This window comes from Henckelia pumila, chromosome 2 (assembly GCF_033568475.1).
Source record: "Henckelia pumila isolate YLH828 chromosome 2, ASM3356847v2, whole genome shotgun sequence".
NCBI classification, from domain to species: Eukaryota; Viridiplantae; Streptophyta; class Magnoliopsida; order Lamiales; family Gesneriaceae; genus Henckelia; species Henckelia pumila.
The window spans coordinates 200,096,667-200,119,015 of record NC_133121.1 but is presented as its reverse complement, the minus strand read 5'-3'; the positions used below and the strand labels follow the sequence as shown (position 1 = coordinate 200,119,015).

The 22,349-nt window shown below is 37.5% G+C and overlaps 1 protein-coding gene across 1 annotated transcript; it reads left to right on the top strand.

Annotated features, from left to right (window-relative positions):
* The first annotated feature begins 1,385 nt into the window (after positions 1-1,385).
* On the top strand, positions 1,386-20,009 carry LOC140879352 (uncharacterized). The gene is made up of 6 exons (XM_073283032.1): positions 1,386-1,617; positions 16,424-18,238; positions 18,353-19,040; positions 19,126-19,234; positions 19,343-19,487; positions 19,642-20,009. The coding sequence occupies exons 1-6, from the start codon at positions 1,386-1,388 to the stop codon at positions 20,007-20,009; spliced, it is 3,357 nt and encodes a 1,118-aa protein (XP_073139133.1).
* The last annotated feature ends 2,340 nt before the right edge of the window (positions 20,010-22,349 follow it).

The following is a 22,349-nucleotide window of genomic DNA, read 5'->3' as shown; positions in this document are numbered from 1 at the left end:
GATTATTGTGATAATTAATTGATGGTGTATGATATGTGATATTATGAATGAAGGATGATCAAAGCCCAAACCCAATTTGCTAGGTGTATGCTAGGATATTTTGTGTTGAATGAGTTGTAATAATTATCAAATTTAAAGTGGGCTTGGTTTATAGCCCGTTTTCTCCCCATGAGATGTATCCCTATTTGCCATGAATATTTTAATGTTAAATATTTGATAGTGGAATATCAAGATTGAAAGATGGTGGGCCATGATGAATTATGAAGATCCAAGACATGTAAATATTGGAAGCTTATGTAACTGTTGCATTTGCATCCCGTGCATTTTCTAGGATTGACCTAGGCCCGTGTTTGGGTTACACGGGCCAAATAGTATTGGGCGATTGATCATCCTTATTAATTTAATGTTTATAATATATGCATGATATATTATAAATAATGAGTATGTGTGTTATTATTTTATAATAACAAAGTTGCATGAATCCGGCAAACATACAAACAAACATGGCGAGCTTTTAAAATTAATGATGAGACCATTTCAAAATTAAAAACTCTTATTTTGAATAAGATTCAAAATTTATATCAAGCCCGAAAAGGGGAATTATAAATTTTTTTATAATTTCCATGTCTTCCATCGACAATGGTTGCATGATGAACGCTACCCGCGGTTAATGCTCGGCTCATATTATTGGGGGGGCTTGGACGCCGAAAAGTTGTGACTTCCATTGACATGGTGATGTGAACTACGTGGAACTCCAATGATTTTGGCTCATATTATTGGGGGAACTCATGACGACCATCCATTAAGGTTCAATATCGATGGGTAAGGCTTGACACGTAAAGATGAACGACATCATATTATTGGGTCCTAATCAAGCGTGAGACAAAAGTTCACGAAAGGGTTGCATGGAGATGCAATTGGAAATTACCTTTTAGGAATTGTGATTGGCTGATATTATTCGGGATCATGATTAGCTAATTGGACCTTACGTACCTACTGAGGAAAGGAGTTTCCCGTTTTTCACTAGAGGGTGGTGAAATGTCAAAATAGAGGGAGCATAAAATTTATAAAGTAAAAGTACATACTTTATATCTTACTAAATATTTTAAAATAGTCATTAACATTTATCTATTATTATTTTCAATACAAAGTTTTTGACATGTCATCAATTCGCAATCTGTTATCTGCAATACTCAACAAACATATACTGACAGGTCCGAATTACCTCAATTAGCTAAAAAAATCTAAAAATCGTCTTCAATTCAGAAAGAATAGCATATACACTTGAGAAGTCTCCCCCTGTTGAGGCTCCGACTAGATGCAGTCCTATGGAGCTGTAGGCTTACAAGGATTGGTGTGACCATGACTTGAAAGACAAGTGTTATATGCTGGATTCTATGTCTGATGAGCTGCAGAGGCGTTTTGAGGATGCTAAAAATGCTGCTGACATTCATTTGCATCTCAAAGAGCTCTTTGGTGAGCAAACACGCCCACTTAGGCATGGACATTGTAAGTGTAACTACAAGGAATATCTTGCCCATAATGGTTCTGGAAAGGATATGTTCTACATTGAAGTAAACATTTCATTTAACTCTGCTTCTTGGGTATTGGATACAGGTTGTGGCTCACATCTCTATAATGATTTGCAGGTGATGGCAAGAAGTAGGAGACTTAGGGAATGTGAGACCTTATTGAGGATGGGCAATGGGGCAAGAGTTGCTACCAAAGCCGTGGGAGATGTTTACTTATTGTTGAAAAATGATTTTAAATTAGTATTGAGAGATGTTTTGTTTGTACCAGATTTGGTGAAAAACATTGTTTTCATTTCTATGCTTGATAAAGATGGATATTCTTGTTTATTTGGCAAAGGTGTTTGCAATATTTACAAGAATGAATGTTTAATTGGTACAAGCGAATTGGAAAATGATCTCTAATTTAAAATTGAAAGATATTCCATTGAATAATGTCCAAGCAATATCAACAACACACAAGTGAAAATAATATACTCTGAATCCGGCACACTTGTGGCATGCTCGATTAGGTCATATTTTTCTAAGAAGGATGAACAAGCTAGTGGGAGAAGGCATGTTTGATATGTCTGATATTAATTCTATTACTACTTGTGAACCCTGTCTAAAAGAAAAGATGACCAAAATTCCCTTTAAGGGCCATGTGGAGCGAGCCAAAGGACTATTGGATTTGATCCATTCAGATGTGTGCGGTCCACTTAGCACCACCACTAAGCATGGACATTCTTACTTCATCACCTTTACCGATGATTTCTCAAGGTATGGGTATGTGTATTTGATGAAATACAAATCTGAAGCTTTTGAAAGGTTCAAAGAATTCAGAAATGAAGCAGAGAAACAATTAGGACGAAGCATCAAGACACTTAGATCGGGTCGAGATGGTGAGTACTTGAGTGCAGAATTACAAAAGTATCTTAGGGAGAATGGAATTCTCTCGCAGTGGACTTCTCCTGCTACAACTCAGTTGAATGGTGTTTCAGAACATCGTAATCGGACTTTGATGGACATGGTTTGATCTATGATGGGGTTCACGGAGTTGCCGCTATCCGTTTGGGGATATGTGCTTGAAACAGCGGCACTAGTGTTGAACAATGTTCATTCAAAGGCAGTTGATAAGACACCATATGAGATATGGATGGAAAAGCCTCCTAAGTATTCTTATCTTAGAATATGGGGGTGCCCTGCTTAGGTGAAGCAGACAGTGGGAGATAAATTGGATGATGGATCCATTATGCTACTTCGTGGGATATCCATGGAATTTGGTTGGATATTATTTCTATCATCCCAAAGAAACAAAGGTGTTTGTTTCTAGAAATGCAACCTTCTTGGAGAAGGAATTTCTATTGGATAGAAAATGGGAGATGATAGAACTCGAAGAGGTTCGAGAAACACCCACGGTTGTAGGGCCCATACCCGAACAACCAAGAGAGGAGATACAAGCTCCTAGGAGATCCGATAGGGTCTCGAGACCACCTATGAGATATGGTCTGCTTCTTGAAGAAGGCCAGGATGAGTCTGACCATGGATGTGATCCAAGGACCTTCAAGGAAGCGTTATCTGATGCCGATTCATCCAAGTGGCTTGAAGCTATGGAATCTGAGATGAATTCCATGCATTCGAACCAAGTGTGGAATCTTGTAGATCCACCTGAGGGAATTGTTCCTATAGGGTGTAAATGGATTTACAAAAGGAAACTTGGGGCGGATGGTGGTGACCTTCAAGGCGCGATTGGTAGCAAAAGGTTATACTCAAATACAAGGAGTTTACTTTGAGGAAACGTTTTCTCCAGTTGCAATGTTCAAGTCCATAAGGATATGGCTAGCCATAGCAGCATGGCATGACTATGAAATATGGCAGATAGATGTGAAGACGGCCTTTTTTAATGGGGATATTAAGGAAGAGATTTACATGTCTCAGCCTGAAGGGTTTACATCTATCGGAAGTGAGCATATGGTATGCAAACTTCAGAGATCTATTTATGGTCCTCAAGCAGGCATCTAGGAGCTGGAACCTCAGATTTGACGGTACAATCAAAGAGTTTGGTTTTACTAAAAATTCTGAAGAACCCTGTGTGTATAAAAATGTCAATGGGAGTGCTGTGACATTCCTGGTACTTTATGTTGATGACATTATACTCATTGGGAATGATGTAGGAATGTTGCAGTCAACTAAAGTATGGTTAGCGAGTAAGTTCTCGATGCAAGACTTGGGTGAAAAATCTTTTGTATTGGGAATACAGATCTATCGGGATAGATCGAAAAGATTTCTTGGTCTCACCCAGTCTACATACATTGATACCATCGTTAAGAGGTTCTCGATAGAAGAGTCCAGGAGAGAACATCTACCAATGTGTCATGGCGTGTCACTATCCAAGTCCACGTCTCCCAAGACTAATTTAGAGATAGTGACGATGACACGCATATTCTATTGGTAATATCATGTATGCGATGATATCTACACATCTTGACGTAAATTGAACTGAGTGTTGCAAGTAGATATCAATCAAACCCACGAAGGACTAAGAATGTGTTCTTGGTCTATGGGGGTGGAGAACTAATATTGGAAGGCTATACCAATACTAGCTTCCAAAGCGATATCGATGAATTGAAGTCAACCTCTGGTTTTGAATTCATGCTCAATGGTGTTGCTATCTGTTGGAAGAGTTCCAAGCAAGACAACAATGCGGATTCCACCACTGATATCGAATAAATTGCTGTATTAGATGTAGCAAAAGAAGGGTGTTTGAATGAGGAATTTTTTCCAAGAGTTGGACATTATTCCTAATGGAGTTGCTCCAGGTCTCATCAGAAACCCGAACATATACTGAGAAAATACCACATCATCCTGGAGATTGTGGAAAGAGGAGAGGTCTTGTTAGACAGAGTCGACTTCGCAGATAATGTTGCTGATCCACTAACTAAGCCTTTACCAAGACCATTGTTCGAAAAGCATCGCGAATCAATGGGTCTGAAGCATATGGGTAGTTGGATCTAGTGCAAGTGGGAGTTTGTTAGAGTAGGTGCTCGTCGAGCCAAATGTTGGCCGATGGTCCTTGAGAGAACTCTTGTATGACAATCTTTATTTTATAATATTTGACATTATTTAATTTGGCACACCTTTATCTATATACCCATACTAACTGCATAGATAAAACCCTTTAATATACAAATAGTAGAAAGAATATGAGATGGTCATGTGATGACTATCATGAAACTCATATTTGAAATACTGTATATTCTAAACTGTTCTTAGTCGATTCAGCCGCCACAAAAAAAGGATAAAGGCCGCTCGATCTTGAGACTAGTATTTGCAATGTGAGTACCATGTTTCATTGGTAGGGGACATGGTGATGTCCAAGCATGCAAATAGGTGCTCCTTTTAGAGTGCACTGGACAACACTTTCTAAAGGACTTTCCAAGTGGTTATCACTTATCGAGTGGAATAGTCCTAGTTTATGGTTGTACACCATTAGTCCTTACGACCCGGGACAACATGGAGACTCTATATGCTAGAGCTTCACTTTGACTTGTTTACCGACTCAACTGGGGTCATCAGGTGGCAATGTTGGGCGTTGTGTCGAAATATATATGATTCAATGCATTGTAGTTGGGAATTCATCGCTTACCTAAGGGTATGGATATCCTATGTGTTCTCATGCATATGTATCTTGAAATCTCTGATCAGAGTAGGTGATAATTAAGAAAGGAATTTTTTGAATTACACCTTCGATGCAACTATGGCATGACACATAGTTATCGATTCATTGACAACTCTCGATGAACCTATGGTTGTCGAATCGGTAGGGATATATGAGTTGAAGGAACCGTACTGTACGCTAACCATAATTGAATGCTTCTTGCTGCCACTATCATTTGATACCTAGGGAGTCATGTAAGCGATGCTGCTAGACATTTAACATGATTGGTTGGGTACTATCAAACTTGAGTTTTCTGACGTTCTTATTATCAAGGAGTTGATAAATAAGAATGGAGCTATATAGGGTATGCTCACATGGAGATGCGAACCCACTGCTAGTTATATCAATGAACCATTGAGGGTCACCCAAGTACTAGCTTTTTAGATCTCGTTGAGAATAAAATTAGTTCAATGTGTTGAACAGCTTATAAATGAGTTTATAAGTGAAATAAATTAGAAGTATGACTTCTAAAGGAGAATGAATGAGAAAGTAACTTTTAATTTGTGAATGTGTTTCAAGATTAAAAGTTGACTTGAATAAAATAATTAATTTTAAAAATGGTGATTTTCAAAATTATTATTATGAACTTAATAAAATTAAATCAAGTGTTAAATTAATTAAATACTAGTGGGCCTTGTAGAGTCCAAATAATTAAATTAATTCAAGTGTTGAATTAATTAAACACTATTGGGTCTTGTAGAGTCCAAATAGAAATAGTGTTAAATAATTATTATACTAGTGGGCTTGAATGAGTTCAAGTTTTATATATATATATATATATATATATATATGTTGACATATAATATATATAAAATACATGAGAGAGTGAATATGAAGTGTTAAAGATAAAGTGCACACTTTTCTATGCATGCTTTTACTTTTTTCTTGCATGCTTTGTCTTTTGTCATAACACACTTTTTAAGTACCAAGACAATCAATATTCACTCTCCAATATTTCTCAAGTGGCCGAACACTACACTCAAAAATTCTCAAAATTTTTGTCTTTCAAATTGGGTGAAAAGACAAAAAATTCTCAATGAAAAATGCTCTAAATATTCTAGTGCATATTTAGAGTGGATCTAGTTTGACTAGTTGTGGACCTAATTGGAAGAAAGGAGTCAATTTCGAACAAAGTGTGTTCTTGGATGGTTGAATCCTTTTGAGCAAGGTGTGCTCTTGGAATCTTTTAGATAGTGTCTACCATTATGGTTGAAGAGCTAAGTTGTTCACAACTTGGTTGGAGTCATAAATCAATCTTTTGAGATTGATAGGTAAAAATATCTTAAACACCCTATGGATGTTTAATATTTTTGAATGCTACACATGTGCTCGGTTTTTACATAAAATTTTAAACTTTCGTTGCGCTTTCGAGCACAAGAGAACCGATCCAACAGTAACCTGTAGCGACCCAACCCGGATCCACTACCTAATCAGAGTTAGAGCATAATTAAGCATGCATTAAATAAAATCGTCGCGGAAGACTTAAATATAAGCAGATCGGCAGAATACAACCGGTTAAACAAATTTTATTATGCAATCCAATCAAATTAAATAATCCTAAAGGCAATAAAAAACATACAGCTAATCCTGTTGTCTTCACCGGTCACTGGCAACTCCAAGCTCCTGGTGCTCAACCCTGCACGTACACCTGCCCCGTCGAATGGGGTGTCCAGATACCGAGAAAATACTGGAGTTGCCAGTGACCGGTGAAGACACCAAGATTAGCTGTATGTTTTTCAACCCTGCACGTACACCTGCCCCGTCGAATGGGGTGTCCAGATACCGAGAAAAGACTGGACGTGAGCTCTAAGCTCAATACGTAAATACGGGTAAAACATACAAATATGATGCATGCAAATGACAGGGTATCCATATCTGGGATAACTGTATACAACTGCTCAGAATGGCGCCTAGGATATGAGTGGTACAACCAAGGACAATCCACTGCATACACTTCTCATTCCTACCGAACGTGGACCGTGCCCTACAGATGTCAGTGCCGACTAACCCGTCGGTCGCGGAGCACTCGACATCGACCGTCCGAACACGGCTGAGCGGCCCTACATGGCTCATCTCAAAAGATGTACAGACACAATATGATATGCACATGCTGCAGCATAATATGGCACACAATGCAACATATAAGCATGCAAACCCGCTGGCTATCTCAGTCAGTACTTACGTACATTTATACGGGTAGTCCTAGCAGTCCCACTTTAGGATTCAAGCCTATCATCAACTCTACAATGCAAATACCCATGCATCATTCATTAAGCTCTAAAAGTCTTAACTAAGCTATTGCATACTCCTAAATAATTTAAGGAGACCATATCTATACCTGTGTCCGTCGTCAGCCCACTGATGGCGACTGCCTCAAAACTTAGGCACAGCTCCGCTACGATGCCAGGCTAGCTCCGCCACTTCCATATTCCCAATAGGACGCCTAGAAAGCCTAATACCAGTTAAAGTAAGAGAGGAGAGGAGGAAAATGTGCAAGAAGAAATGATCTCGGCTGCCCCTTATATAGGCGACGATCACACCATCCGAACCCACGTTCGGAGAATCCGAACTCAATCGGATCCTCCGATCCTTACATCGAGCATTCCGTTATGTGCCACGCGTCAACAACTTCGCATGCAACCATACAGCTATCCCGGACTCCGATCGGAGCCTCCGATCTACACCATCGGACCGTCCGAAGTCATCCTTGTGATGTCACCAATGACGTATTATTCTGAGACAGCTGGCCACGCACGTTCGGATCCTCAAAACTGACTTCGGATCGTCCGAACTCTTCAAACCTTCCGATCCTTGGCTCCGTTCACAGTTCGGATCCTCCGAACCTGGTTTGGACCATCCAATCCCTTGGAACCTTCTTGGCATAATTTGAGTATTCTGGATCCATTCCCGGACTCCGTTAATCCATCAGGAATTTCCTTAATCATTTTTTAACTTAATCTAAACATGATCATTGGATTAATTACAATTAATCCTTAATTTTGGATACGGGTCACTACATAACCCGTCTCCGAATTAAGTTAATCAATCACCTAATTATGTTTAATTGGCTAAAACATGATTAATAGATACTCAAATGGGTTTAAAGATTTAGGTAATAGATCCAGAACGATCAAGAATGGTCTAGTAGAGCTTTGAGCTTCAGATGGATCGAAAGGTCCGAACTCTAGGATCGGACCGTCCGAAGGGGTGGAGTTCGGAGACCCTGATCCAGTTTGTAAGGGCGGGGTTCGGATGATCCAAAGAGGGATTGGACGATCCGATCTCCATTGGATAAGATAAGATAAGAAATGAAATTCGATTGGCTATCTATGGGAGTTCGGACGCTCCGAAGTAACGGTTCGGACGATCCGAACTATGCCGAGCCAGGTGTCCTAAAAATCATCCTCAAAATCTAGGGTAGAACCTCGAGAACGTACTAAAATTCGTTACTTGCGCGTCTGGTCGAATAGCATTCGACACACTCATACTCTTGTCTAAATTCCTGCAAGCTCCATTAATGTTGAACCACATTAGCATTCTCCCAATTAAAAACTACTGCGCTACTTGATGACGACCAAACTTCCTTTGCACTAATGTATCACAACACTGATACGTCTTCCGTCGTAACCACGATCTCACTGATCATGAAGGATACAAACACCCGCTTGATCGAGATCATCGTCCCAAGGAAAATCTTAAACTGACTAAGACCAAGTCATAACCTGACTGGCTTACGACATTCGTCGAATCACTAACTGAATCTAACCATCCAATGATTCCAAAAGCTCTCGGTGCATAACACCTATAGTCTGGAAACACCAATCCCAACACTGTGCTGAAACCTCCTATCATGAATCTCTTTTCAAGAGAATCCAGTTGACACAAAGCTATACTCCAACGTGACTGCTTAACACGATTTCCAGAATGGTTATCCTTCCCATGCTCCCCTGAAGCAACAAGCTCCCCAAGCAATACTGGGAATTCGGCCCACCATGTCTAGTGTGAATCACAGCTCATGTTTCTTAGGAACTCAACACTATGTCCTGAAGGAACTCTCATCACGTGACAATCATGTCACAGAATCCTTTCTTAACCATTGGTTTGCGAAGTCATACGCATACGCCACAATGGAAATTATCGCATCTCCGATGATCTATATCATCTCGACCACAGGTTACTTACCCATGAATTCCAATCGATAGGCTAGTTAAATCTTTCTACAGGATTCATCTATCCTTGGACATTCCCTTTATGGTTATACAAACTTGCAATCACTGTACACACATCAAGACTAAGGGAAGCTTCTACCAAAATGATTTACTGGGGCATTCCACGGTACACAGACATATGGAAATGCTTCATATCCTGTCTCGAAACTCGATAGTCATTGCATCTGGTATAACTCACATCGGAGTCTCTGATGACATCATCATCACTAGCTACCTATCACGCATCCGACTATTGTCCATTGCTGAAACACAATATCCTTGTCAAACAGCCCGCACGGATGTGACTCACTGACTGGAAAGAACGAATTCGATTCGTCACGATGTTGTGAATTCTTCAATGCAAAAGGAAATCCTCGTTGGTTACTAAGTCGATCATCGACTATCTCAATCACCTTTACAGAATTCACGCATCTCTTGCTAGAAAACAAGTGACATAACCTGCTAGATATTGAAAACTAGATCCTAGTTAATGTCACATATCACGATCAGACAACTGATGTCCCCTTGCTAATGTCCATTAGCTTTTCCAAACAATCGTCAGACCCAAACACAACGTTATACTTATATGTCTTCACAGGAACACCTCATCAAAATGTTCGGTTGATAATCTTCGATTAGCATCAATCCCAAAAATCCATCTCGGGCAAACCAAGAGATTCTCATAATACGCTTAAATCGCCAATTGCTCTGAGACTGCACCAAGCACTTGTCTCTAAGGCATCAAGAAACAAAATACTACTTCAAGTACTTCTCGATTCTCTATGTCCTAATCATCACTGATTGGACTCAACCTATCGACCTCGTCGATCTACTATGGCTCACACTTAGCTGGGTTGTGAAATCAAATCAGACTACCTACGTGGATCTATCAATAGTCTTGACTCGGCTGCCACAAGTCTACTATTCCCAACACTTGGAATACTCAAATCACTCTGGTTCCAACTCACCTATACTCGATAGCCAGGCAATAGCTACTAGTAGTCTATTGGCACCATCTCGCGCCTTACTACTGACAGCTGCTTCGCAAACTGGAATCGAATATTAAGGCGAATTAAATCCAAGAAATGTTTGTGATCTTTACCTAGATCATTGGCACCATCTCGCGCCTTACTACTGATAGCCAAGGGTCGTCAGGTCCGAAAGTAAAATCTGATCCCAAAGATCTCCACTATATCTGAACACTCTCCTAATTATATCCCTTGCTAAGATTGTGTAACGATTCAAGACTGAGATAGCCTACCTCAATAACCCAACTGGATGACCATCAAGGATTCACGGGCATAGGCCACGCTTCCCTCATGCCTCAAATAGTCCTGTACAATCCTTAGCATCTGATATAATCCATTACCGATGAAGTCAATCATCATGGAGCAATTCTCCTATTCGAGTCGAAGTCTCGAAATAGCATCCTATCCAGTATCTTGGGTAACTCCTATCACAAGGAAACCCTAATCGTAACTCTGATGACAATCCCTAGTCATTGCTGGTAGAAATCCGTCTACCTACTAGATCGATCCATCTAGCAGTATTCCCTAGGTCAAAAACTATCTGCTCAGAGTACACACTCGTCAAGGAAATCCCTCCAAGACTGGTCCTTACAGCAGAAACCCAAACCAATATCTCTGACAACAGCCAGACGATATCTAAATCATGATACCAAACTAGGCATCTAGTCCAAGGTCATACCTCATCGTGACTGTTACCAAAACTCTAGACTGAGTATCCTTCCCACCTCCACCTCCTGAAGCGCAAAGGCTCCCAGGTACGTCGGCATAGGGTTGCGCATACTCACATCTAATCATGGTCGTAGTCCACAACTCTCAGCATATACTTGACCTGACATCCTAATGAAAAAACATCACAAAGTCTCAACCTACGAAGGTCATTAGACTACTGTTCTAAGGAAACAACCTAGAACAACTCATGACCCCGACGAGTCAACTTGCCGCTGGCACTAACTCAGCCCACTGACTAACTAGTTCAATCCTAGGAAAAACACCTAGATTAACCACTCGTCAAGCAGTTACACTCGGCCTACTCAAAACACATGAGTAACACAGTTGAACACTAATAAACTAAAACCATGTCAATCTCAGTAAAATCACGTGCAATCATTCACGAATTGCTGGATAAATAATACATGTATGATTACTTCCAGTTATGTACAATTTTTTTATTACAATCTTGTGTAATAAAAATCCAGTATTCCAAAAATACAACGAAAATGTACAACCAATAAATAGAATGATACAACCAGAGTCTGATGATTCATTACAACTGAAATAATGTTTACAATTACAACAATACATTATTTAAAATCATCGCACTTGTCTTCGTTTCTTGAGCTTGAAGCTTCTAATAGACACACACATTAATGCAAGCGTACTCCTACTGATAAGTGTATTTTATACACTTAATTTATATATGATTTTATTTGTTAAATATTTGTTTCGAGCAGATTTATGTGGGTATTTTGTTGTTTTTGTGCTTACAGAGAATTATTGATTTTATTTGGAAAATTGAAGAAAGATAAGAAAAGAAGAGAAAATTAAAAGAAAAGAATTGAGAAAGAAAAGAATAAAAGAAACGATCAGTGAGATAAGAGAAGAAGGAACAGTATTGGGCTTTTCATTGGGCCAAAGATTAGCGCTTCTTTTTAGCGCGCCTTCACAAGTGCTATCGCGCAAGATTTGGAAAGGCTAGAGAATTGAAGTCGAACTTGAAGCGCGCCCGCTCCATCAACTGAGCGCCCGCCCTGATCAAGATTTCAGCGTTCAAATATTTTAGGCAATTATTTTTATGGGCTTTTATTGGGATTTTGTGCAAGCGATATAAAAGGAATTAATTTCTGAAGGAAAGGAGGAGGAGCCGCCACAAAAAATCATACGCATATCAGAGAACCAGGATTTGATCGTGAGATTTCTGGAGGATTTCTGGAGCTTAACTTGAAGAACGAAGACGGAGATCGAGAGTCCGGACAAGGCGTCGCATCTACGGATTTGTTTCTTATCTTTTATTTTATTCTGAATATGCTTGAATTTATGAATTATTATTTTATTCAGAATTTTATTATGAACTAAATTTTTAGAGTCTAGAGATCAGATGGAACCTGGTGTAGACGCTTTCATGAATTTTTGATTTTATTAAATTGAGTTTTGTTTCTAGATTAATTGTTGTTTCTAGAATTGATTGTCTTTTCAATTATCTGATCAATAATTGATTTGTTATATTTATTTGAAATCATTGCTCGGGAGAGGGGATTTTGAATAGGACATTAGAAACTACACTGTTAATTATTTATACAGCTCAGGAGAGTGTATGATTTTAACAGAGCTTTTAAAAAGAACATTGTTTTGTGATAGATCACTGCGATAAATTCTTAATAGGAATATTGAAATTGAATTGTTGTTGATAAACATTATTTGTTGCTCGGGAGAGGGAAATAATAAACTTAAGTGTTCTTGGCTATTAATTGACTGAAATTCATGAAGATTAATTAATTATGATTGATTGTTGTTGAAACCAGGTGAAATCTATACCTCTAGACCATTTTTCTCTGATTGATTTTTCCTGAAAGTTGTGTGCGTGCTATCAAAACTTCACTGATTATTTATTTTTATAGCAAAATTCTTGATTATTGATTTTCTAGATAAAGTTTAGACTATTTTAATTACAAGCACTAAATATTTTTATTTTACTCCCTGTGGGATCGATATCTGATTTAAATCACTATATTAAAACTTGACACTCGTACGCTTGCGAGTAAATTTTCACAAGAAGTTTTTGGCGCCGTTGACGGGGAGTAAATTTTGATTATTTTTTAGTCTTGTTACCAATTAGTCTAGATTTTAATTTAGAGTTTTTATTTATTTGATTTTTAATTTTCAAATTTGTTTCTTTTGTTTTCATTGCAGTTTTAGTGAATATATTTGGCGTGTGAGAGTGAAGAAAAAAATTATCTAACACCGGTGAAAGTTGGGCTGACGACTATAAACCAAGCGCTACTTGGGAGGCAATCCAAGCATTTTCTTTTATTTTATTTTATTTGATTTTTTTTTTTTGCTTATTTAATTTTTGTTATTTAAATGTTTTTAAGTATTTTTTATTATCAATTTTTGAAGATTTTTTTTCTTAATTTTAAAATTTTTTTTCAGGCTCCAGAAATCTCAAAATCGAGGTAGAGGCGCGTCCGCCCCATGAAATTGAGCGCCCGCGCCACACTATAAAGAAATGTGCGAGCAATAGGCGTGCCCGCGCCACTCCATTAGAGCGCCCGCGCCTCCCCTTCGTTTCACTGATTTACGAACAGCGCAACAACCAGCGCAATCGCGCATCTTCCCATTCCCCAGCCATCTGCGCTACTTACCAGTGCTATCGCGCCTCCCCACCTCACCATCTGCGCTACTTACTTGCACAATCATGCCCCTCTATTTCCCATTTGCGCTTGATCAAGCGCAATCGCGAGCCCCCAATCTATTCATCAGCGCAAAGCACCTTGTGGAAACTAGCTATCATCTGCACAACTTCTTCCGCAAACGCGCAGTACTCTTAATCCTACAGCTCCATCTCTTGCGCAAAAAAGCCTCAACAGCGCCATTCATTGAGCAATCGTGCATCCCTACAGTCCACCTCCATGCGCTAACCATCCTGATCAGCGCAGCTTGAAGAGAAATCGCGCGAGCCATTCTCCTTTAGAGCATCATCTAGCGCAAACCACCTCCTCTACAGTGCAAGTTCCATGTGCAAACGAGCATACCGCACATCAGTGTGCTATCGCATATCTCATGTCTGATCAGCGCTGCAAACTCTCCAAGCACACAACTCATTCTTGTGCCATGGTAGCTCCTAGCAATCCTACAACACAAGCACTCCACAGCAGCAATCCCATGCGCTATGTGTTCCCTGCATCGTGCTAACAGCATATCCAAGGGTCTTCTTCCATGCACCATCGACCTTCATGGCTATTATGCCTCAAATTTTTTCATTTTCCCTTAGCCATTACGAGTTTGCTATTGATTTGGTTTTATTTTTGTTTCTTCACCGTGTGCCTGTCTCCTTTTCAGGTTCACTAGGATGTGCATGTTGTGCGTCTTCAATTTACTCCGATGATCGGCTTCTGATGGTGTTCTACATGTTGGCAATTATTTTTTTCATCACCCTGTTGAGTTACATCGAGTACTGATGCTCGGTGTCGAAGGTACGTGTCCCTTGTTCTTTTCTTTGTTTTTAATCATTAGGTACAATGATTAAATTAAGTTTGGGGGTGAATCAATGTTTGATTTAGTTGTTTGGTTGAAAGTTGAGTTTTGAATTTCATAGACAAAATTTTTGTTGAGTTTAGTTGTTGTTGTTAGTTGAGTTGAATTGAGTCGAGAAAGAAATGGATGCATGACTGAAAAATTTTTGTTTTGTGCTATAACTGAAATCCATGATTGTCTGTCTATCTGACAAATATTTTTGAAAAAATGGAACCAAGTGAATAAACAATTTTCTATATACTCTGTGATAAATACTTGAATCTGATTTTTGAAACATACAAACATAGAGATGATTGAGGCAATGTTTGAAATTTTGGGCCTAATTTTTCATTGAACAAATTTATCCTTAGTTGCCTATTTGAGCTTACACTTATATCTGTACTATGAGGTACGAAAATCTGAAATTTTTGAAAATCATCGTTTACTGCTGATGATTATTCTTTTTTGCACTGATTGAAATTTTTATGATTTAATTGTGGATTGAGACTTGTCTAGAACTAGTTTGAACACTCTTCGAGGCGCAATACGTGAAAAACTGAGATTAGGAATGATTTAGGCAATTTTTCTGAATTCTTTTGAGCCTTTCAAGCTACCCATTAATACATGTTATCCCTAGTACCTTGTTTGAGCTTTATTGAAAATCGAATGGCATGCGTGTAAACGTGTGAATAAACCCCCATTCGTAATTATTTCAAGGTCCTACATTGACTACCACTACAAAAAAATTAACATTTAGAACCGGTACTTTTGAAGCGGTTTAACAACCGATTTTACTGTATCCACCAACCACTGCGGTATTTACAACCGCTGTCAAAACCGCTTGCATTGTACTAGTTTTAGAAGCGGTCATGTAACCGCCTCTGTTGAACGCATTTAGCATCGGTTTTTAACCGCGTGTATTGTGGACCTGTTAAATCGTTTATGGAAGCAATACCAACGGTTATTAACCGTTTCGGAAAGTGTCGGTATAATTAAAAACCCAGTCAGACGGATGTTTTATAATTTTGGCAATTCCAAATCTTTTATACAGGACCATTGCGCCGATGCCCTAAAAGCTTCCAACCACATCTTTCATTCGAAATCGAATTGTTTTTGGTTTTGAAGGTAATTAACATCCTTATTTCTTAGAGGTCAGTAATTTTTTCATGTGTTATTAATTCTTTAGCTAATTCTATTTTTTGTTGGGTTGATGGATTACTATCGTTTCTGAGAAAAATATGTTTGAATTACGTTGAAATTTGAGAAGGGATTTGTGCTTGATACAATATGTTTTTGAGTGTAAATTTGAGAGATGAGACTAATGGAAAGTGTGGGAACTCTATTGATACGCTAGGTGACTGTCCCACCTAGCTTCATATTTATTTAAAATAATAATCTTTTTTTGTTGTTTTATTTGGTGGATTACAATCCTCTTTGGTGATATTGAGTTTCATAATTTTCATGTAATTTGTTTTCCTCTATATTAAATAGTGCCAATCTGTAGGCCGTAGGGACAGTCAGTTGTGATCAGTGTTATCTTTTATGCAAGTTTGTAAGTTTATAATTTTTATTTGTTTATCAAGTGTATTTAATTTGATATAAAAAATAAAAACTTCCCGCTCATATAATAAGGGAAAATTTATTCCATTTTTTTTCTCAAAAACACTAAAAATTTATTATCCAATATTTATTTAATTTTTTATGAATCTTAATTTCTTATTACACTTTTAGATCGAAACATGAAGGAATGGATGACTTCCCCACGTGGCAGTCTTGATTATCGAGTGGGAATTTTATATTTTTTACGTCATGCATTTGGTGAAGCGACTCAGGAAGTCACGAGACCATGCCCTTGTTGCAAATGCATAAACTCATTGAATCATAACCGAGAGACAGTATATGAACATCTTATGATAAATGGTATCTTACAAGATTATCGCATTTGGACTTTTCATGGTGAAAAACCATTTGCACGAGATGATGATAACTTCAACAGTGAACTTCCAGATTCAATTCAACAAGTTTTTGAAGTAGCTAGTCATGCACCTGTGGTTGAAGAAATGTTGTGTGATGCATTTGGAATGCACAGAGGATCTACAAGTAATGAAAACTATAATGGTGCGTCAGCGAGTCATACCTCAATGGATTCTAACGTGAAAGAATTTTATCGCTTAATAGAGGAAGGGAATCAACAACTATACGCCGGTTGCACTGAGTTTTCTAAACTGACTTTTCTTGTTGAATTATTTCAATTGAAAGTGGGTGGAAAATGGAGTGATAAGTCATTTTCAGCATTGTTGGACTTCTTTCGTCGAGTACTTCCATCTGACGCTCAAGTGCCTTCATCTTTTTATGAAGCAAAGAAATTAATTTCTAATTTAGGAATTCGGTATGAAAAAATACATGCTTGCCCAAATGACTGCATGATTTATTGGGGAGAAGATGAGAATGAACAAGCTTGCAAAGTTTGTCACCTTTCAAGATGGAAGAATCTGCATAAACCATCTAAGCAGTCATGTCAAGGTAGAAAAAAACGTCTTTTGGTTAAAATTCCAGCAAAAGTCTTTTGGTATTTTCCGTTGAAACCGAGATTGCAACGATTATTCATGTCATCCAAGACAAGTGAAAGTATACAGTGGCATTTCAAGAAACGAGTTTCTGATGGAACTTTAAGGCACCCAGCTGATTCTCAAGCATGGAAGGCATTTGATGAAAGACATTGCGAATTTGCATCCGATCCTAGAAACGTACGTTTAGGACTGGCCACTGATGGGTTTAATCCATTTAAAAATCAAAGTACTTCACACAGTACTTGGCCTATTGTCCTTATGCCTTACAATTTGCCACCTTGGAAATGCATGAAGCCCCATTCTATTATTTTATCCACATTGATTCCAGGTCTAAAAGCACCAGGAAATGATATCGACGTGTATTTACGCCCCTTATTGACAGAATTGAAAGATTTGTGGGAAAATGGGATTGCTACATATGATGCCTGTGAAAAAGAGATGTTTCAAATGCGGGCTGCGTTACTTTGGACAATAAGTGACTTTCCTGGTCTGGGATGTTTATCTGGATGGAATACATATGAAAAAAATGCATGTCCAACTTGTGCTGATAAGACTGATTCATTGTACTTGAAACACGGTAGAAAATGGTCATTTAGAGGGCATCGTCAATTTCTACCAGCAGATGCAGAAATCCGAACAATGTCAAGTTATGGAAAACCGGAGCATCGTGAGTTAGATTTGGCGCCAATCTCTGGATCTGACGTTCTAAGAATGACTTTAAACAAAAATGTGGTGTTTGGTAAGGGTAACACGTCAAAACCAACTGTGAAAGCAAAAACAGGGTCAATTGAACAAATGTGGAGAAAACAAAGCATATTTTTTAGCCTACCATACTGGGAATTCAATTTGATACGACATAATTTGGATCCTATGCACATTGAAAAAAATGTCTGTGATAACATTCTTGGAACACTCTTAGATGATTCCACCAAGAGTAAAGATAATTATGCTGCACGTAAAGATTTGAAAATTCTGGGTATTATGAAACAGTTATGGCCACGAGCACAACCAGATGGAACATAATATTTGCCACCTGCATGTTTTTGTATGAGCAAAGCTGAAAAAAAAATATTTTGTTATGTATTAAAAGATATTCGTGTTCCTGATGGTATGTCATCTGACATTTCAAAGTGCGTGGATGTTGGACGTTGCAGGGTTATGGGTCTAAAAAGCCATGATTGTCACGTCATGATAGAACAATTTCTCCCAATTGCTCTTCGTCGTGTGTTGGCAAAAAAAGTGACTGCACCACTTATTGTTTTGTGTGAGTATTTCAAAGCAGTCTGTGCAAAGTCTTTGCTAGAAAATGAATTACAAATGGCTGAAGAAGGGGTTGTTTTGGCTTTATGTCAGTTAGAGAGAATTTTTCCACCATCATTTTTCATAGTAATGGTTCATTTGGTGGTGCATTTAGCTTATGAAGCAAGAATTGCTGGGCATGTACATTATCGGTGGATGTATCCAATAGAAAGATATCTGGGAAAGCTTAAGAATTTTGTTAGAAATAAAGCAAGACCGGAGGCCAATATTGCAGAGGCATATTTAGCAGATGAATGTGTTGTGTTTTGTTCTCGTTATGTAGATGGTAACAACACATTACAGAATCACGGAACACGACACAAAGAGGCACCAAATGCTGAATTTCCCACACTTCCAATGTTTTCACAAGTAGGGAGACCGACAAAAGGACGACAAATAGTTACCTTGGATGAAAAAACTCGTACCCAGGCTCATAGATATAATCTTTCAAATAGTGTGGTGTTGCAACCATATCGAGAGTAAGTCATATTTGTTGAGTACAAAATTTGTTTTAGTGTTTTGCATACAATAAAGCTTCAAAACTTTTAGTGTTGGATTGAACAGAGAATTGAAAAACGAATTGAAGAGAAGACATAGATATGGCCAGCGACCAAGTAATTCGCAGTTGGATGACATGGTTAGAATGCAATTTCTAGAATGGTTTGCAAAACGAGTGAGTAATATATGTAATTTAATTTATATTGCAAATTTATTGATAAATATATTGATTAAATTTTGAAATGTTTATATTTGACCATGGAAGTTTTTTTATATTCTACAGGTTGATCGAGTAAATGAACGAGTTGAAGACTTGGATCTCAGGGTGCTTTCACATGGACCAAATCCAGTAGCATATAGTTATCATGGATTTAACATAAATGGTTTTGCATTTCGTACGATGGAATCTGAAAAAAAAAAACAAAAAGGTACAAAATAGTGGGGTTATGGTGCAAGCGATGCATGATAATGAGGATCACGAGTCCGTGTATTATGGTCGATTAACCGATGTCATCTCACTTGATTATGGTGGACAAGGACGAATAGTTCTTTTTCGATGAGATTGGGTTAACACCAATACAGGTTTCAAAATTGATCCATTTGGTTTTTCAATGGTAAATTTTTCACGCTTGATACATACAGGAGAACGTGAGGTACATGAACCGTTTGTTTTGGCTTCGCAAGCTCAAATGGTTTATTACGTTCGTGATCCAAAGGAGGAGGATTGGTATTGTGCCATTCGTCACACCCCAAGAGATACATACAATATGGGTGATGAAGATGATATGGATACAATGCATTTTATTCCTAATAATTTTTCTAATATGCAAGCATTATTAGGTGATGTAAATAGTCTAGATATTGAGTTACTTAGAGATGATGTAGAGGGATCAACTGTTGGTGTTGTTCCAACTGTGAACAATGAAACTGATGATGAAAGTTTTGGTTGAATATTGATCATGTTGTGTTGGTAGTGGTATCAATTTTGAAGATTTGATCAGATATTTTTGGTTGTAGTAGCGTGTAATTTTGGGGTTTGTTTTTTTTTCTGAAATCAGTAAGAATTTTGTGTATTTTTAGTGTTTTATGCTTTCTACTTTTTGGTTGCATATTGATCCCTGTTGTGTTGGTAGTAGTTTCTGTTTTGAATATTTGAATTTCAAAAACTTTTTAGTTGCAGTAGCGTGTAATTTTGGTTATTTTTATTCTGAAATCAGTAAGTATATGGTGTATTTGTAGTGTTTGTATGCCTTCTACTTTTTGGTTGCATATTGATCTTGTTGTGTTGGTAGTAGTTTCTGTTTTGAATATTTTAATTTCGGATACTTTTTGGTTGCAGTAGCATGTAATTTTGGGTTTGTTTTTCTGAATTCAGTAAGTATTTGGTGTATTTGTAGTGTTTGTATGTCTTTATGCAGGTTAAAGTGCTCAACAGGCTGTATGATTCCAAAAGATGCTCATGAACGAACTGAAGCACGAGCGATCGTGGAGAAGAAACGAATCGATTATATCACAAAGTTTCAAGATTTTCTGTAAAAGAGACGATCAAACAGTACGAAGTGTTAGCTGCTCTGGTGAGAGTTCAAGATTTGTGCCAATCAAAGTTGACCACCAACTCCATCCAGATAATGAGCAAAATGAAATGAAAAAGATTGTGGTAGGAGATGATCTTGAAGTTGATTTAACACCGAATATAGGCCATTGCACGAGGGAAAAGAAACCGAGAATGCATCGGCAGCAATTAAACCCAGAGTTTATTGATTTGGTGGGTCATATCCGGTTGAAGAAACTAGTTCTTTGTCAAGAATTAATACAGGTAATGATGAAGCAAATGGTAATGCCAGCCATATTATGTCTCGATGCGAGTATAGGGATTTAAAGTAGTGTTAGTTACGTATTTTCCCCTCCAAGAAATTAAATTAATGAAGTAAATGATGAAAATGTAACAGAAATATTATTGTTTTACATTGTTAGTTGATGACCATTTCATTTGATGGAAAATGTAACACGAATGCCCACAGGGGCATAGGCGAGTTGGTAAGGCCTGAGGTGACGTGGGAAGAAATTTCCCAGCGTTGCGGGTTCGATCCTCGTGTGGAGCATATTCCTCATTGAAATATTTGGGGGTATGCTCTGGGGGTTGGACCATGTTGTTCCCTCCCTCAGGTTCCTGCCTACTCGTGCACATCCCTCGATTTAACCCCCATATGAACCAATGAGCCTCTGACTCATGTGGGATGGGGTCCTCTTCGGGGTCAACCCTTTTTGAAAAAATGTAACACGAATATTATTGTTTGACATATACATTAAAAACTGAATCACCATTTAAAAAAATTGATTCATAAATTTAAACTTTGTTAAATATATATTTTTCCTTCTCCTTAATGATGACGTTATTCCTTCTTAAATAAATAAATAATTATAATATTATATATGTTAAATAAATATATAAATATAAGAAATAAATATAACATATAAATATTATAAATAAATATATAAATATAATATTATATATATATATATATTTATATTATATATTTTTTTATATATGTGTCTTATCGAAAAGCTCACGAGCTAGTCGAGCACATACATTTAAAGCTCGACTCAAGCTCGATTGTATGTTCCAGCTACTCGAGTTCGATCAAATCGAGCTCGACTCGAGCTTTGACCGAGCTACTCACAAGTAGCTCGGCTCGTTTGCACCCCTAACTGTTCCTATTTGAAGGCAGATGGAAATAATATAAATACATTTAGATTTAAGATTATATCTAATTCAAGTTTATAAAATTTGAAGCTTCACTCTTAAGATCCGATGTGAGTCGTGTTTTTTAAAACCTTGGACAACATACTTGCTAAACTAATAACATAATCATATATAAAATTTTTGCTATCACATTAAAATAATAAAAATAAATTTACATCTAACATCATATCAAGTTTAAGTTTATAAATTAAGTTTGAAGTTTCGCTCACAAGATTCGATGCTATTTATTATTTTGAAGATGTTGGACAATATACTTGTTAAACCTGAAACATAATCATATATAAAATTTTGTAAAAAATATGTAAAGAATGTTAATCAGATTGAAATAAGATAAATATATTTAGATTTAAGATCATATCTTGTTCAAGTTTATAAAGTTTGATGTATTTTGATTTAATATTTGGTTCAAGTTTATAAAGTTTGAAGCTTCGCTCTTAAGATTCGACGCAAGTCGCGTTTTTTAAAACCTTAAACAATATACTTGCTACACTAGTAACATAATCATATATAAAATATTTGCTGTCAT